The sequence below is a fragment of the Lithobates pipiens genome, unplaced genomic scaffold, assembly GCF_037356315.1.
Source record: "Lithobates pipiens isolate NorthernLeopardFrog02 unplaced genomic scaffold, aLitPip1_a1.2 Scaffold_18, whole genome shotgun sequence".
Lineage (NCBI taxonomy): Eukaryota > Metazoa > Chordata > Amphibia > Anura > Ranidae > Lithobates > Lithobates pipiens.
The window spans coordinates 373373022-373390399 of record NW_027507758.1 but is presented as its reverse complement, the minus strand read 5'-3'; the positions used below and the strand labels follow the sequence as shown (position 1 = coordinate 373390399).

The following is a 17378-nucleotide window of genomic DNA, read 5'->3' as shown; positions in this document are numbered from 1 at the left end:
CAAATGTGGGAGCTCTAATGTGTTTACAGCCTACAGAGGTCATAAATCTGTGCAGTGCCAGGTTTCATTCCTCATGTTTAAACAAACAGCTGACACTGAAATGTGAAGGTTTACTCTTATAGGATGTGCGTACAGACCAACAAAGACACCGTATTGCATAAGTTATATTAAGGCAAACATTCATGCAGTTCTTAACCTTTAGTTAATTGACTCAGAGGAATAAAGTTTTGAAATCCTGTGCTTCACAAGCATTCTTCTATATGACTAAATTGGAGGTTAGGAGAAGGAACTCTGTCCTTGAGCTTTTCTTTCTCCATTTGGGTGTTGACTGCACTTGAACATTACACAAGTGTTTTTTAACATTAGAAAAATTATTGAATTGAAAAATCCTGTTTCATACACATGCTTTCTTCCTCTATATATGGCTAAAGTAAAGGTTAGGAAAGGGAGGTCTGTCTTTGTATTTTTCCTCTCAACTTTTGTGTGTTGAGAGTTCCCCTGTCAGAACCCAAAGGCACAGCAGGAGAAATTGCTGCACTAACATCACTTGGAACAGCGATCTTTGTTTTTGTGTTCAGCTCGCTGGGTTGAATGAAAAAAGTGTACCAGGTATTACGCTGTTTACTTTCAGATGGGTTAACTCATTCCATATGGCAAAGTCAATTGTACCCTTTCAGCCAGAGCCATTGTTGTAAATCAAAAAAAAATGTTGTTCCTGTTTTGCAGATAGGAGAGCGTGGAGCAAATCTTAGTGGTGGTCAGAGACAAAGAATTAGCCTGGCAAGAGCTTTATACAGTGACCGCAGCATTTTCATCCTGGATGATCCTCTTAGTGCCTTAGATGCCCATGTGGGCAACCACATCTTCAACAGTGCAATTAAAAAGCACCTGAAATCTAAGACTATTCTGTTTATCACCCATCAGCTACAGGTAATTGGAAAAGCCATGTGCGGTGCAGTTGGTCGCTGCTTCAGTGGAGTAGCCTGAACACGCAGTCGACTTATCACATCATTTGTCACATCACTATGCCTTCTCTGATGCTTTCTTCCTCCAGTACCTTGTGGACTGTGATGAGGTTATATATCTGAAAGAAGGCTGCATAACGGAGAGAGGAACACATGAGGAGCTTATGAAACTGAATGGAGAATATGCTACAATATTTAATAACTTTCAGCTAGGAGATGCACCTCCTGTTGAGGCAAGTTAAGTGTTTGTGATCATTTCAAAATGATGCATCTTTCCTATGTTAGTGGAAGATTGGAATAGAGAATTACTCCTTGTATTTTACTAGACGTGTAATTCAGATATTTGCTTTGTCATCTTTTTATTCTGTCAGGTTTTTATCCCTTTTTTTTTTTTTTTTTCCCATTTCGCTTGTATGAGGCAATTCTTTTTGTGCTTGGCAGTCATTTGGGAACATCAGAATCTTTTGCTGTAATAAACAGAAATGATTGTATTGACCACTTGGCCGGAAAGTTTACTCGCCTTCATGACGGGCCATTTTTTGCGTACAGCACTACGTTGCGTTACGCTAATTGTGCAATCATGTGACACTGTACCCAAATAAAATATATGTCCCTTTTCCCCCACAAATAGAGCTTTCTTTTGGTGGTATTTGGTCACCTCCTGCATTTTTTTATTTTTTGCTCTATAAACAAAAAAATTACAATTTTGGGGGAAAAGTTTTTATTTTCTGCTATAAAACATATCTAAAAATAAAATAAAATGACTTCATCAATTTAGGTAGTATTCTGCTACATCTTTTTGAATAAAAAAATAAATCAATAAAAAATCACAATAAGTTTATATTGGTTTGCATAAAGATTATAGCATTATTTCTTTACTAGTTATGGTGGCAATCAGGGACTTCTAGCAGGACTGCAATATTGTGGTGAACATTCTGACAATAACTGGCACTTTTTGGGAACCAGTGACACTAATACAATGATCAGTACTAAAAACATGCACTGACACTGGCTGAGAAGGGATTAACTATGTGCCTAGCCAGTGTTACTACTGAACTGTGGGAAGTTCTACTAAAAGACATGGATTCTAGTCCCTGCTTTGCAAAGACACAGGATCTAGTGTCTTAAACCCCCCCCCCCCCCCCCCCCCGTTAGAATGGCAATCTGCCTTGTTTACATTGGCAGATCCCAGTTCTGACGATCAGCGGGTGCCGGCGGACAGTCTGTGGTACCTGCCATCTGCTCCCACTGTGTGTAATTGCAGCGGTGCAAACCAGCAGTGGCGCGCATTTGCGCCCCCTACCCGGAAGTGCAGGATCACTGTGTGTGTGTGTGTGTGTGTGTGTGTGTGTGTGTATGTGTGTATATATATATATATATATATATATATATATATATATATATATATAAAATATATAATTAATGTGTGATTCTGCGCACAGCTGCTGCCTTGTAGCAGTTTTACTGCTATAGGGAGGTTGCTAAGTGGTTAAAGCAGATGTTCACTATAGTTACATGGTTGGAGGTATCCAAATCCATTGAAATACTTTATTTCCTGTAGGTGAGTCTAAAAAAGAATGTGAGCACTTCATTGAAGAAACCTTTGGACAAAGGCAACAAATCTGGATCTGTGAAGAAAGAAAAGGTTGTAAAAAAAGACGAAGGTATAAGCACTATTTTGCTAACTATAGATTTCTTATAATGGTCCTTGGAATTTTTTCTTGCTGTTTTTGGTTCCTCTGATCTACAATCAACAGCCGGCTGGATAATATAGATCTTGGTAGTCTCCCCAGCCTGGCCATTGAGCGCATGCAGACCTTAGCTACGCGCTGGGTGGGCTGCTACAGGCCCCGTTCTGGTCCAGGGATGGCTGGTGAGCTCTAGGCTCTGGGGGAAACACATATGACCGGGCTAGTCAGTGTCCCGTGGTCGTCAGCCGCCCCGTACTGCTCAGGTGATGGGTCTGTCTGTGGAGTGCGTCCAGTAGTCCCTGCAGGAGGGGTAAGTATGGTTCCACCTATTTAGACAGGATGGAGCAGCTGGGCATTCCCTGGGAGGTCGATTAGGAGGTCTCTCTCTCTCCCTTCTCTCCTTGCATCTTCCCCTCCTCCCCATTCTAAGGGGCCGCTGTGTGACAGGGCATAGGAGGTGAGCAGCATGTACCTGGCCGGAGGTCCTCTGGGTCCTGGCAGGGGGCTGTGCTGGGCCGTTGGTGGTCCGCTTGTTTTGCCTCTGTTTTTGGAGCCGTCTTGAGTGTCTGTGTGCTGATATGTAGGGGGAATGGGAACCGCGGGCATTTTCTCGTACCTGCGGCCCTTTTCCCGGCGTTTCCAGACTTTTTATGCTGAGGTGGCCATTTTCTGGTAGCCTCAGGTTTGTGCTCTAGTGCTGGGCAGCTGGTTTAAACATGTACAGCTCGAAAGCGGACACAGGACACCTCGTGGCAGGGAGAGCGGATGGTGGCAGCACAGCTCAGCACCTGGGTCAGGGTGGTGAGACCTCAAGGGGGCCCCCTCAGTCTGTGGCAGCTAGGAGGGTGGACATTTGTGTTTGCTTGCCTTAGGTCCCTAAGGGTGACAGGCGAGCATGAGTTCAGCATGGCGTCAGAGGCTGGAGCTTGTTCTCCAGACACCCCTGTGGTAGCAACCGGTTCCCCTGCACCTGCGGTGCCTATGGACGCTTTGTCGGCGCTCCTGCAATCATGTTACCAGGGTGGAAGGCGGGTGAGGGAGCAAGGGGGGGTAAAAACGCCCTCTTCCCCCGCCCATCTTCTAGGGACAGCTCTGATTCAGACTCAGGTCCCGCTGTGGCAGGCGGCCCCTGTTCTGATGTATGAGAGGATGTGGACCAGGACCATTCGGACAGTGAGGAGAAAGACTCAGTGTCAGCGCTAGTAGGAGCACTTATCACAGCGGTGCGTGATACCTTTAAAGATGGAGGATACGGTGGGGTCATCTGCAGAGGTGTCTGTCCATCTGCGAAGGTGTATCCTTATTTAACTTATTTTGATACGTTTATTTACAAGGCATGGGGAAGCCCGCATCGGACCTTTTCAGTCCCGAGACGAATGGCGGTGCCTTACCACTTTGAGAAGAGTTTCCTAAAAAAAAAAAAAAAAAAAAATGTACGTCTCCTCCAGTTGTTGACTCCCCGCTATACAGGTTAAATAAGGTGACCACGATTCCGGTGGAAGGGTCCTCTTCCTTCAATGACCCTGCCGACAGAAGGGCAGAGACGGTTGCTCGGTCCATGTTTTGCGGTGGTGGGGTCAGCATTGCGGCGGGTGTCGGCCACGGCCCTGGTGTCACAGACGCTTACTGAATGGGCTAAGTTGTTGCACCGTGAGTTGGGGAAGGAACATGTCTCCCCAGGCTGCGTGGAACTGGCAGACCAGTTGGTGCGTGGCCTTAAGTATGCCTGTGATGTGGCCCTGGATATGGCCCCTTTGCTTTCTACAGCCACGTTATCGGCAGTGGTGCTGCATCGTTTGGTTTAGCCTAAATGCTGGTCTGCGGACCAGACATCTAAAAAAGCGCTGGTGGATTCGCCTTTGAAAGGTGAGAGGCTGTTTGGTGCCTCGCTGGATGACATTTAGAATGTTACTGGGGGAAAGAGTACTTTGCTCCCACAGTCCAGAAAAGATAAGCTGCCACGCCGTAGGCAGGGGTCCTCTTTCCCGCTTAGAAGCAACTTTTTCATTCGCCCGGGTCTGCAGGTAAGCGTTCCCAGTCTGACAAGGTGCCCTCTGAGGGACAAAAGCGTCCCTGGTTTCTCAAGCCGACAACACATGCGAGCAAATTTGTCATCGCATGAAGGTTCACCCTCCCCCCACCTGACTCTCGGGTAGGAGGTCGCCTTCGGGAGTTTGCAGTCCGGTGGACCGCTCTCCTTTCCGACCAGTGGTTATGAAAACTAGTTTTGTCAGGCTACGAGATGGTTTCTTTCTTGATCGCCAGACAGGTTTTTTTTTCTCTCTCCAACCTTCATCTTCCAGCTCGTCAGGCGGCCCTGTTTGGGGCAGTATAGGACCTGCTTCTGCGGGGTGTGATAGTGTCTGTGCCGACCTCGGAAAGGTTTCAGGGATTCTACTCCAATCTGTTTGTACTCCCAAAGGAAGGGGTCCGTCTGGTCTTGGATCTCAAGGTCCTCAATTGCTTGGTGAAGGTGCGAAGGTTCAGGATGAAATCGGTTTGTTCTGTGGTCGCTGCACTGCATCAAGGGAATTTCTTGGCGTTTTTGGACATCAAGGATGCATACTTGCATGTCCCCATATGCGTCAGACAGCAGAGGTTTCTGAGATTTGCGGTCGGGGACGAGCACTACTAATTTGTAGCTTTGGCCTAGCAACGGCGCAGAGAGTCTTCACCAAGGTTCTGGTACCAATTCTGGCGTTGCTGAGATAATGAGGGATCACAATCGTGGGTTAACTGGACGACCTTCTGAGAGCAGCTTCTGCCTCAGAATTAAGGGAGGATGTGGCGATCACCATACAGACTGTCCGGGAGTTTGGTTGGGTGTTGAACCCCCAGAAGTCAGTGCTGGTGCCTTTTCAAGGCCTGGGGTACTTGGGGTTGATTCTGGACTCCTCCAGAGGCGAGAGTTTTTTTTTTTTATTCCCTCAAACAAGCTGCAGACTCTTCAATCTGCGGTGCAGTTATTGATGTCCCGCAGGTGGTTGTCGCGTTTTTGCATGCGAGTTCTGGGTCTCATGGTAGCCGCTTTCGAGGCGGGACTGTATGCTCAATTCCACAATCGAGTCTTGCAGAAAGAGATCCTGTCTAAATAGGACAAATCTCCGACATCCCTGGATTGCCAAATTCGGGTGAGCAAGCTAGTCAGGGATTCCCTGCTCTGGTGGCTGAGGTCTCCGGCCCTTTGGTCCAGGGAGTCATTCTTTCCTCTTCATTGGACGGTGACCACGACAGACGCCAGACTGACCGGGTGGGGGGGGGGGGGGGCGCAGTTTGGGGCATCCAGGCAGCCCAGGGTCGCTGGACGCAGGAAGAATCCCGCCTACCGATCAATGTGCTGGAGCTTCTGCAATCAGGCGGTGCCTCTCCACATGGTCGCAGAGGCTGCAGGGGCGTCCGGTCAGGATCCAGTCGGACAACTCCACGGCGGTGGTGTATGTCAATCATCAAGGAGGGACAAGGAGCTCAGTTGCAGAGCTGGAGGTCTCTCACATCCTACAGTGGGCAGAGCGGTGCATGCCGCCTCTGTCAGCCGTATACATTCAATGCGTAGAAAACTGGCAGGCGGACTACCTTGGTCATCAGTTGCTAGACCAAGAGGAATGGTCACTGCATCTGTAAGTGTTTTGGCTCATTTGCCTAAGGTGGGTCATGCCGGATGTGGATCTCTTAGCCCCTCTGCTCAATCGGAAGGTACAGAGGTTTGTGTCCAGGTCAAAAGATCCCTGGGCGGACACGTCAGATGCGTTGGTGGCCCCATGGGGGCATTATCCGTTGATTTATGCCATTCCCCTGCATAGACTCCTCCTTCATCTGCTATGCAGAGTGGAGGCTGAGGGGATTCCGATTGCCTCAGATTGGCTTTGACGTCCTTCATATAGTGACTTAAAGTGGTTGTAAACCCTTACAAACCACTTTGACCTACAGGTAAGCCTAGATTAAGGCTTACCTGTAGGTCCAAGCAATATCTCCTAAACCTATATGGTTTAGGAGATATTTGCCCGAAAACGGGCACCGCTGTCTACGGCGCATGCGCCGTAGACAGCGGCGCGCAGGCGCACTGAGCGCGTCATTTCCAAAAATGGAGCTGCCGCGCGTGTAGACTCTCGTGCATATGCACGGGAGTGACGTCATCGCGGCTTCGCCGAATGACAGCGGCGGAGCTGCGAGACGCCACCAGCAAGATGGATGCTCAGGACTACAGGGGACAGCGGCGACTTCGCTGGCTCCTGTGTCAGGTAAGTGACACATAGTGGACTACTATGCGATGCATAGTAGTCCATTATGCTTTGCCTTTGCAGGGAATGAAAGAGGAAGTAAACCCATTAGGGTTTACTTCCTCTTTAATACGAATGTTGGCGGATGTTCCTTGGCAGCTTCCGAAGCAGGAGGACCTGCTGTCGTAAGGTCCAATACTTCATCCTGCTTTATCGTTGATAGTTTTAACGGCATGGCTCTTGAAAGCCAGGTGCTGAGGGACCGAGGACTGTCTACTTCAGTAATTTCCACTATGCTGAAGGAGCAGAAGTCATCTTCCCAGAACATTTATCACCGCACATGGTAGGCCTACATCTCCATGTGTGAGGAGATGGGGTGGCGGCCGCATACTTGTTCAGTTTCCAGGATCCTGCTGTTTTTGCAGTGAGGAGTGGATCAGAAAATTGCATTAAGCACCATATATCAGCGTTGGCTGTCTATTTTCAGTGACCGTTGGCGACTCACTCATTGGTGCGTACGTTTGTTCACTGGGTGGCCCCTCCAGTACGACCGCCACTGCCTCAGTGGGATTTGAATCTGGTGTTCTCGGTGCTTCAGAAACCGCCATTAGAAAAAATTAGGGAGATCCCCTTATTTGACACTCTCAGAAAGTAGTCTTTCTAGTGGCTATTACATCTGCAAGGCGGGTTTCTGAGTTGGCGACCTTGTCATGCAAGTCTCCCTACTTGGTACTTCACAAGGATAAGGCAGTGTTGCATCCGCAATCCTCTCTGATTCTGAAGGGGGTTTCAGCCTCTCTTCTAAATGAGGACACCCGTCTTGATATCCTCGGCCATCGCATCCCAAGGAGATTGCTTAACATTCTTTGGATCTGGTCCGGGCCCTGTGGGTGTATCTGTCTGCTACAGCTTCTTTTCGGAGGTCGGACTCTCTATCAGTGGCTGGTCCGAAGAAGGGCCTGGCGGTCTCTGCCACCATTTCTCGGATCAGACAGATTGTGATTCAGGCTCCCTTTCCTGTCACGGCACATTCTACCTGGGAAAGTGGTGCCTCCTGGGCTTTCCGACATCAAGCGTCCGTTTCCCAGGTGTGTAAGGCGGCGACCTGGTCGTCCGTTCACACTTTGACCAAATTTTACAAGGTTAATGTGGGCACATTTTCAGATGCGTGTTTCGGCCGCAAGGTTTTGCAGGTGGCCGTTTGCGACTCCTCTGAGTTTTTTGTTATGGGTGGAGTTTAGCTTCTTTCAGTCCCTGCCTCTTGTTTTTGACACTGCTTGGGGGTGTCCCTAAGGTCAAGATTAAGATGCTGTGTCCGTCAATGAACGAAAGAGAAAATAGGATTTTTGTACTCGTAAAATCCTTTTCTCATATATTCATTGACGGACACAGCACCCAGCCCTCCAATTTATGTGTGTCCTGCTTTTTGACGAACTGAGCTGCTGGGGGAAGAGTGAGGGGTTATAGCCAATAGGACCGCCCCTGGGCAGTACTGCGTTTTGTGTTCTGCCTAGTCCTCTCCTAAAGGTGGTGATATAACCCTAAGGTCAAGCGTAAGATGCTGTGTCCGTCAATGAACATCAGAGAAAAGGATTTTACGGTGAGTACAAAAATCCTATTTTTTGCTAGAAAATGACTTGGTACCCCCCAAACATTATATATCTGTTTTAGCAGAGACCCTACAGCAGGGGTAGGCAACCTCAGCCTTCCAAATTCTAAAAACTACAAGTCCCATGAGACATTGCAAGACCCTGACAATCACAGGCGTGACTCCTAGAGGCAGAGTCATGATGGGATAACAAACAGATCACAAGCTGATGGCTTGGATAAAGGGATTCAGATTATTAGTTTTTCCTGTAAGGCCCCTTTCACACATGCAGACAGTATGTTCGTATTTCAGCCATCCATTTGCGGATGAAATATGGACATACATGCATCCCTATGGGATAGCGGGTGTCTGCAGATGAACATCCGCAGACACCTGATATGGTCCGTCTCCGCTATGGTCCGATTCTGCAGACGGAGGAAAATCCTATTTTTCGACTGGAGAGTGGATCGGATGAACGCGGACAGACGGTCCCTGTTAATCCGATTCCCCCATAGAGGAGAGCGAAGATCTGACAGGGCGGTCCCTGCACAGTGTGCAGAGACAGCCCTGTCATCCGCCGGCTCAGCTGGGATAAACGGAGCGATCCCCGCTGAGCAAGCGGATCATCACGGGGCGGATCATTACGGATCTGTCCTGTGTGAAAGGGGCCAACAGTGATGGCCACCTCTGTCCATTTGAGTTTTGTCTGTAAGAAAACCAACAACACATTTTAAATCCTTCTGTATTCTATTTTCCACAGGTCAGCTTATGCAGATGGAGGTGAAGGGCAAAGGATCAGTACCTTGGTCTGTTTATGGCATTTACATACAGGCAGCTGGAGGTCCATTTGCCTTTTTAATCATCATGGCTCTGTTTGTGCTCAATGTAGGAAGCACAGCATTTAGCAACTGGTGGTTAAGCTACTGGATTAAACAGGGCAGCGGGGTAAGTGTTCTTAGTTTCAACAACTTTGAATAAAACCAGCTCAATCTCTTAGGCTTAATGTACTTGAGTCGTTTTACAACCTCCCCTGAACAATTTAACATGACAGATGGCAAATCACATTTACAAACGTCAGTTTTTCCGTGTTTACATCCTGCGCTTGTGTTTTAGGAGCGTTTTCTAAAAATGACAGAGTTCAGGGACAGCTGAAAAAAAAATTACCAACTGCTCCTAAATGTCTGTTTACTAGCAGCAGTATACATGAAACATTATTTGAAATTCTTCTACACATTACACCACAATGTCCAAGGCGAGTCTGTAGAGAAGATGGAACCTCCCCTCTATTCAGTAGTAATATCTGCCATCTAACGTTCTTGGCTCCCCACTTTGAATCGGGTTCAACATGGCTTTAGCTGCCTCTCATGAGATAATGGCAGCATAAATAAAGGTTTACTTTAAGTTTTTTAAAATGGAAAAACTGCTTACCTAACATTTTTGGTACATATTTACTGCTCTTAAAAAGATTATTTTTGCTCATTTTAAAATGATACTAAAGTGTTTTTAAAAAAAAATAACAAACATGTTATACTTGCCAGCTCTGTGCAGTAGTTTTGCACAGAGCAGCCCAAATCCTCCTTCTCGGGTCTGTTGCCAGTGCTCCTCCCTCCTGCCGAGTGACCCACAGCAAGCCACTTGATAGGGGGAAGAGGAGCCCCTGCTCTGTGTCCATTCAGAACCAAAGCTGCAGTTCGGCCCTGCCCCCTGTCTCTCCTCATGACTTTGACAGCAGTGGGAGCCAATGGTGCCATGTTGCCATCTGAGCCAATCAGGATGGAGATTCCCCGGCACCGGAGACGGTTTTGTAACATCGCTGGATAGAGATGGTCTCAGGTAAGTATTGGGGGGGGCTGAGGGAGGCTGCTGCACACTAAATGTTTTTTATCTTGATGCATAGAATGCATTAAGATAAAAAAAAAAAAAAAAAAACTTCTGACTTTACAGTCACTTTGTTATATGTAAGGTATCTATCAATTAAAAGGCTTAAAGAGACACTGCCACCTTTGCACAAGCAGTGCAAAATGACAGTGTCTCTGCTAAGTGGAGGGCCTTGGTTCTCCTGTACTGTCTAACTTCTATATTAGTGTTAGGGCTACAGAACTTCATCCCCCATAACACGAAGGACTTTCCAGCAGTCCATAAATCCACAGAGAATTCAGTCAGGGCTGATAAAAAAAATATTTAAGATTGTCCGTGCAAACTTTGCAGTTTGCTTAAGTAATCTTGCTGGAAAAAAAATGTTTTTATTCTTTTTTTTTTCAGCAGGCTCGACAAGTTTTTGCTTAAACCCGCTCCCACCCCCTTCTAACTTTTATTCGAACTACCCTTTTTAGGAAAATGCTTATACTTGCCTATTCAGGTCACATGATCTCCCCAGCAGCCAACTTCAGTGGAGAGGAGATATCGCGGAAAAATGGCTGAAATGCCTGGGACGGGACGTTGCCTATAGGCTTCCTATTGGGCATCCATTGTCAGCTGTCCCTCCTCACCCCTGAGCTGATCACGTGACCAGATGGGAGCAGCCCCCAGGATAGGCTAGTATAAGTGGGAACAGCCTGGAATTCCACTTTAATATCCAAAAGTAACTGTGCAGTGGTGCCCACCCTGCACTGCAAGGATTAAATAGCCGTTTTTGTCTAGGGAACTATTAAAACTCACAGCTCCTCCTCCTCCACAATTATGCCTCTGTGCGACCACTATCCTGAAGCCATTCTGTTTACTGCTCTGCCAATCATAGGCACTCTGTCATCAAATACAATACAGAACAAGCAGGACGGAGCTGAGGGTTATAGCCTTACTGCAATCGTTATTATGAAATTTCCTGAGTTTTGCTTTTAAATGGTTGTAAACACCTGTACCCAGTGAAGTGACTAGCCTCAGGTGACAAACAGGTCCTCCTACATAAATCCTCCTACAGAAGTCCTCTTACATAAGTTGAGCCTTTTTATTTTGCAGCCATTTGTCCTGTACATCCTTGTAAAACTTAGAAATTAAAGATATTTTTCTCTGAAGTTCATTGACGGACACAGCTCCTTTAAATCTTGACCTTAGGGTTATATCGCCACCTTCAGGAGAGGACTAGGCAGAACATGCAGAAACGGCAAAACTGCATAGCACCGCCCAAGGGGCGGTCACACTGGCTATAACCCCTCACTCTGCTTCCTGCAGCTCAGTTTTATTCTGCCTAGTGTAGAAGGACCTGGCTCCCTGGAGGGGACCATTGGTCCTGGGAATTTTTCATTTAATTTTTTCTGCATTTTTTTGATTCCTGTGATTTACAATCAACAGCCAGGCTGGATAATATATATCCTTGTAGCACCAGCCTGGCCATAGAGCGTGAGCAGCCCTAGCTACGCACTGGGTCAGCCACGACATGCCCCTTTCTGGTCCAGGGGCGGCCGGTGAGCTATATACTCTGGGACACACATATGACCGGGCTACTGCTGTCCTTGTCAGAGTGCTCTGTCCGACAGCCACCCTGTACTGCTCAGGTGATGGGTCTGTGGTGGAATGCGTCTAGCGGTCCTGACAGGAGGGGCAAGTACGGCTCCACCTGTCTCGGCAGGATGGAGCAGCTGGGCATTCCCTGGGAGGTCAACTAGGGGGTCTCTCACACTCCCTTTCTTCTCTCCCTGTCCCTCTTTCCCTCCTCCCCATACTGGGCCGCTGTGTGATTGGGCTTGAGATGCGGTGTACGTACCTGGCCGGTCGTCCTTCGGGGGGGGGGGGGGGGCTGCGCTGGCTAAGGTCCGCTCCTTCTTTCACTGTTTTTTTCTGGTCACGGTAAGGTGTTTGGCCGTTTGCCGGGGGGGGGGGTGGTGTCGCTGCACCGCGTGGGCCGTGTGGGCTGCCATCTTTTTACAGAGGCCATTTTCCTGTAGCTTTAATTTCCTAGAAGGTTCAGTGTCCATTTTCTTGGTGTTTTCTTTGCTAGAACGGCCGGTGGCCATTTTCTTTTTGCCTCAACTTGTTTTTACCCCGGCGCTGGTGCCTGTATGCATCTAGAAAGGCATGATTTTTACTCAGAACACCTCAAGCTTGGCACAGGGGAAAGCGGACAGCAACGGCACGGCGCAGTACCTGGGTCAGGGTGGTGAGTCCTGCGGGGAGGAGGGTCCCTCAGTCTGTGAAGCAGCTAGGAGGGTGGGATTTATGTGCCTTGCCTTAGATCCCTGAGTGATGACAGGCAAGTGAGGGTCGGCATGGTGTCAGAAACTGGCGCTTCTTCCCCAGACATCCCTGTTGCAACTGGTTCACTTGCACCTGCTTTGTCGGCGGTCGTAGAGATTTTCGTTGCCAGGGTGGAAGCGTTGTGCAGGCGCAAGGGGTGTAAACACGACCCCCACTTCTGGGGGAAGCTCTGATTCAGATTCTGTCCCCGTGGTGACAAACGGCCCCTGTTCTGACATGTCAGAGGATGCGCACCAGGACCAGGCAGACATTGAGGAGTTCCTCTTGTTGTGGGTGAAGTTGTTTGCTGTTTCCACCCCTCGTGTGTTTTTTTACACTGCTTGGGGCGTCCATAAGGTCAAGATTTAAAGGAGCTGTGTCGATGAACGAAAGAGAAAATGGGATTTTTGTAATCACTGTAAAATCCTTTTCTCTGAAGTTCATTGATGGACACAGCACCCACCCCTCCTATTCCTGGTTGTACTGCTTTTTGACGAACTGAGCTACAGGAAGCAGAGTGAGGGTTTATAGCCAGTGGGACCGCCCCCCTGGGCGGTGCTATGCAGTTTTGCTGTTTTTACATGTTTTACATGTTCTGCCTAGTCCTCTCCTGAAGGTGGTGATATAACCCTAAGGCCAAGATTTAAAGGAGCTGTGTTTGTCAATGAACTTCAGAGAAAAGTATTTTACGGTGAGTACAAAATCCTATTTTTACAGACACACAAAGCAGGGAGCAAGGAGCTACATATACACACTGCACTAGAGCTCTGAGAGCTGATTGAAGGAAAGGGGCATACTCCCCTTCAAGCAGGAACAGAGCTGTGGCTGTCAATCACAAGCTGTGTGCTTGAGATCCCTCCCCTGTCACCTTTTTAGCTCTCCGTGTCAGGAAAACTTGTCAGAAGTGACTCATGCAGATAACAGTGGAACTATACAGCAGGAAGAAATAATACTTGGTGCTTTGGAGAGAAGTAAACTCTATAGAAATATGGGCTTTGCTCAAATTTTATGTCCGAGGTTTACAACTGCTTTAATGAACAGCAATTAAAAGCTTTAAATAGTATCCTTAACAGACAAAAAACAAAAAAAGTTAATTTTAATGGCTCTTTTATGCAACACAATTACTCACTCCTACCAAAGTAACTATTGTCCAATGAATGTTTTTCCTAAAATACTATAAGGCGTCATTCACACTGGCATACCCATCCCGTACACCTGTGTGAAAGGTGTATGCATGGGTGTTGCTAACATGCATGTGGAGGCAGTCTGTTTCTTGTCTATTGAGATGCAGCAGCTGCACAATTAGACATCCATGCAGGTGCATATCTCAGAACACAGTGTATGTTCATAGTTATGTATTTTCACGCAGCTGTCAAATTGGAACCAATGCCTGTGTCCATTTAGCCGCTGTGTCCCAATAGACATAAATGAGATTCCCTGCACGCAAGTGTATGGAATGCCTGTGCATCCTCTGCAGACACACAGCCCTTCGCATAGGTGTATGAATAGGTATTCCAGTGTGAATAAGGCCTTACGTGATAAAAGACAGACTTAAAATAGCTCATCCTACCAATCCAAGGTAAAGTGTTTGTAACAAAAAAAAAAAAGGATCCTGTTCCTTTTAAAGCACACATAACCGCACAGGGCTTTATAATTTGGCCCCCTGTATTATTATTAGCCGGACCGGTGGAGGTAGCGCTTTCCAGAGGATGGGGGAGAGGTTCTAGAGAAATCCTGGAGACGAGCATGGGAGGAGAAGATGAAAGCTTTGAGAGTATGAGGTCTTGAGAAGAGCGGAGAGGAAGATTTGGGTGATGTTTGGAGACAAGATTGGCAATGTAGCTCAGGGCAGAGTTGTGAATTGCTTTGTTGTGGTTAGTATTTTGAATTTGTTGGGTGGTTGGGAGCCAGTGTAGGGATTGGAAGAGTGTTGGCAGACACTGTGCGGGTCTGTAAGATGTATAAGTCTGGCAGCAGCATTCATGATAGACTGAAGAGGGGATAGCTTATGGAGAGGGAGGCCAATGAGAAGGGAGTTGCAATAGTTAAGGCGAGAGATCACAAGGGAGTGAATGAGGAGCTTGGTGGTTTCATTTGTTAAAAAGGGGTGCATTTTTGAGATGTTACGGAGGTGAATTATACAAACTTTTGACGATTGGACTTGAAGCTGGAATGACAAATCAGTCTAGGATTACACCTAGTAGACTGGCGATAGGGGAGGGACTGATAGTTGCATTATTGATTTTGATGGAAAAGTCATGGAGGGGGAGCACACGGGCAGGGGTAATATTAAAAGCTGAGATTTCGTAAGGAAGTGGTGCGACATCCATGCTGATATGTCAGTAAGTTAGTAATGCGAGAGGAGACTGAAGGAGTGAGGTGAGAAGTAGACCAATATATTTGGGTGTCACCAGCATATAAGTGGTATTAGAAGCTGTGGGTGGTTATCAAGTGACCAAGGGACGAAGTGTAGATGGAGAAGAGAAGGGGTCCAACAACAGAGCCTTGGGGGACCCCACAGAAAGGAGCAATGGAGAGGAGGTGACAGTGGAGAACTGCGATAGATAGGCAGAGAACCAGGATAAAGCAGAATCTTGGAGGCCAAGGGAATGTAGTTTGAGAAGGAGCAGGTGGTCAACATTGTCAAATGCCGCAGAGAGGTTGAGTAGTAGAAGTATGGAGTAGTGGCTATTGGTTTTAGTAGTTAGTAAATTGTTAGTGAGTTTTAATAAGGCAGTTTCCATGGAGTGCTGCGAGCGCAAGCCAGACTGTAAGGGGTCAAGAAGGTTATTTTCACTGAGGTAGGAGCTAAGACGGTTGTAGACTAAGTGTTCTAGAAGTTTAGAGGTGAATGGAAGCAATAAGATGGGTCTTAAGTTCTTTAGGTTGGTGGGGTCTAGTGTGGGCTTTTTAATTATGCGAGTTAAGTATGTATCCTCTGTAATACCTGGTTGATCCTGCCTGGTTCTGCCCTCCTCCCTGTAAACTTAGCATGGTTTATCATGGTTGCTAAGCCCTAACACCGTGCTGAGTTTACGTGCCTCCGTCACCTGCAGGTCTCCTGCCGGCTGACGTCAGCTGTAGTTTTCGGTCCCTCCCACTGCAACTGTCAGATGGGGAGGGGAGAGAGATGGACGGTCACATGAGTGCCAGGAGGTGCCCTGAAATACGTCAGATATCAGTGTTTTTTTTGTTTTTTTTAATAAATAACATACAGTGGGGCACTTATTGCTACCTAACAGAGTGGGTTGTAGTAACATTACAAGTGGCTTTGCAACCACTTTAAATCAGATGACTTTTCATTCTAATGACCAAAAAAAGATAAACTATTTCTGACAGTGTTCTTGACAAAAAAAAACTTGCAATGTCTGGTGTTTAGTAAATTAAGCAGGGCAGTCATTAGCATGCAGTGCACTGATGTACAGTATGTGTTTAAAATATCTTTCTTTTTTCCTTAGAATACATCTGTGGTGGTGCACAATGAAACTGTTGTCAGTAACAGTATGAAGGACAACCCCCATGTACTATACTATACTGGCATATACGCATTGTCTATGGTCATAATGCTTATTTTAAAGGCTATACGTGGAGTTGTCTTTGTCAAGGTATTGGGCTATTTATTTCTCCGAGTTGATGAGTTAGCGGACCTTGGCTGATGATGATTTTTATTTTTGTGCTTTGCTGCCTTTCAGGGTACACTACGAGCTTCATCTAAGCTCCATGATGAGCTTTTCCGGCGTATTCTCCGGAGTCCAATGAAATTCTTTGATACTACTCCGACAGGGCGTATTTTGAACAGATTTTCTAAGGACATGGATGAAGGTAAGAATCAACACAGCAGTTGATTATCTGCACACTAGCTAAACTCCAGTCAGCTTAGAAAAAATTGTTTCCCTACCCCCTTCCTTCCCTTTCAGCTAGTGCTCTTTCCTACCCCAGAGTATTGGCAAGTTCTCTATCATCTTGTACATTGCACCACTGGTTTGTACTTAATTGCACCAGGGGCAGCTGTACCACAGAAAATAAGCAGCTTTTTTGAACAGGTGCCATTACCTAAACTGGTGGTCAAGAAGGTTGTCAGACCATGCATTATAATAGTAGTCTTCCCCTAAGCAACGAGCATCATACACTGAATATACAGGGGTGGCCACCCTAAATGCTTGTTTGCGAAGCATTGCACCTGAAATCGGTAGAGCATGACAGATGGATGTGCTGGAACATGCTACGTCCTAAATACGGGTGTAACGTGTTGTAAAGCTTAGTCTTCTTTTTTTTTTTTTTTTTTTATTATTATACTTTCCTCCTGTGCAGTTTGTTTTGCACAGAGTGGCCCCGAACCTCATCTTCTGGGGTCCCCTGTTGTTGCTCGTGGCTTTTCTGGCATCTGTAAACCCCCTAGGACAAGCGCACTCCCAGGGGGTTACCATGCGGGCGTGCTCCCCAGTCCAGCTTTTTCATCCATGGACACAGAATGTAGGACATGGCCCTCCCCCCTCCTGGCGCCGTGTCATCGGATTTGATTGACCGCAGCAGGAGCCAATGGCTGCACTGCTATCAATCTATCCAATCAAGAGCCGAGAACCCCCAGCCAGAGAGGTAGAGCATGTGGGGGAACGAATGGGCCCAGGTGAGTAAAATTGGGGGGCTGCTGAGTGACAAGTTTTTTTCACCTTCATGCATAGGATGCATGAAGGTGAAAAAACACTAGGGTTTACCACCCCTTTATGTCTCTATAGAAGCTGTGGTT

General features: G+C 47.1%; 1 protein-coding gene across 6 annotated transcripts in view; it reads left to right on the top strand.

Annotated features, from left to right (window-relative positions):
* ABCC5 (ATP binding cassette subfamily C member 5) overlaps positions 1-17378 on the top strand; it is a 215036-nt gene that overhangs the window by 164727 nt on the left and 32931 nt on the right. For all 6 annotated transcript variants that reach the window (XM_077487701.1, XM_077487702.1, XM_077487704.1 and 3 more), the window contains 6 exons: positions 727-930; positions 1055-1198; positions 2527-2629; positions 9222-9406; positions 16090-16236; positions 16324-16453. In XM_077487701.1, coding sequence (XP_077343827.1) covers positions 727-930; positions 1055-1198; positions 2527-2629; positions 9222-9406; positions 16090-16236; positions 16324-16453 — 913 coding nt within the window. The remainder of the gene's footprint in view (positions 1-726; positions 931-1054; positions 1199-2526; positions 2630-9221; positions 9407-16089; positions 16237-16323; positions 16454-17378) is intronic.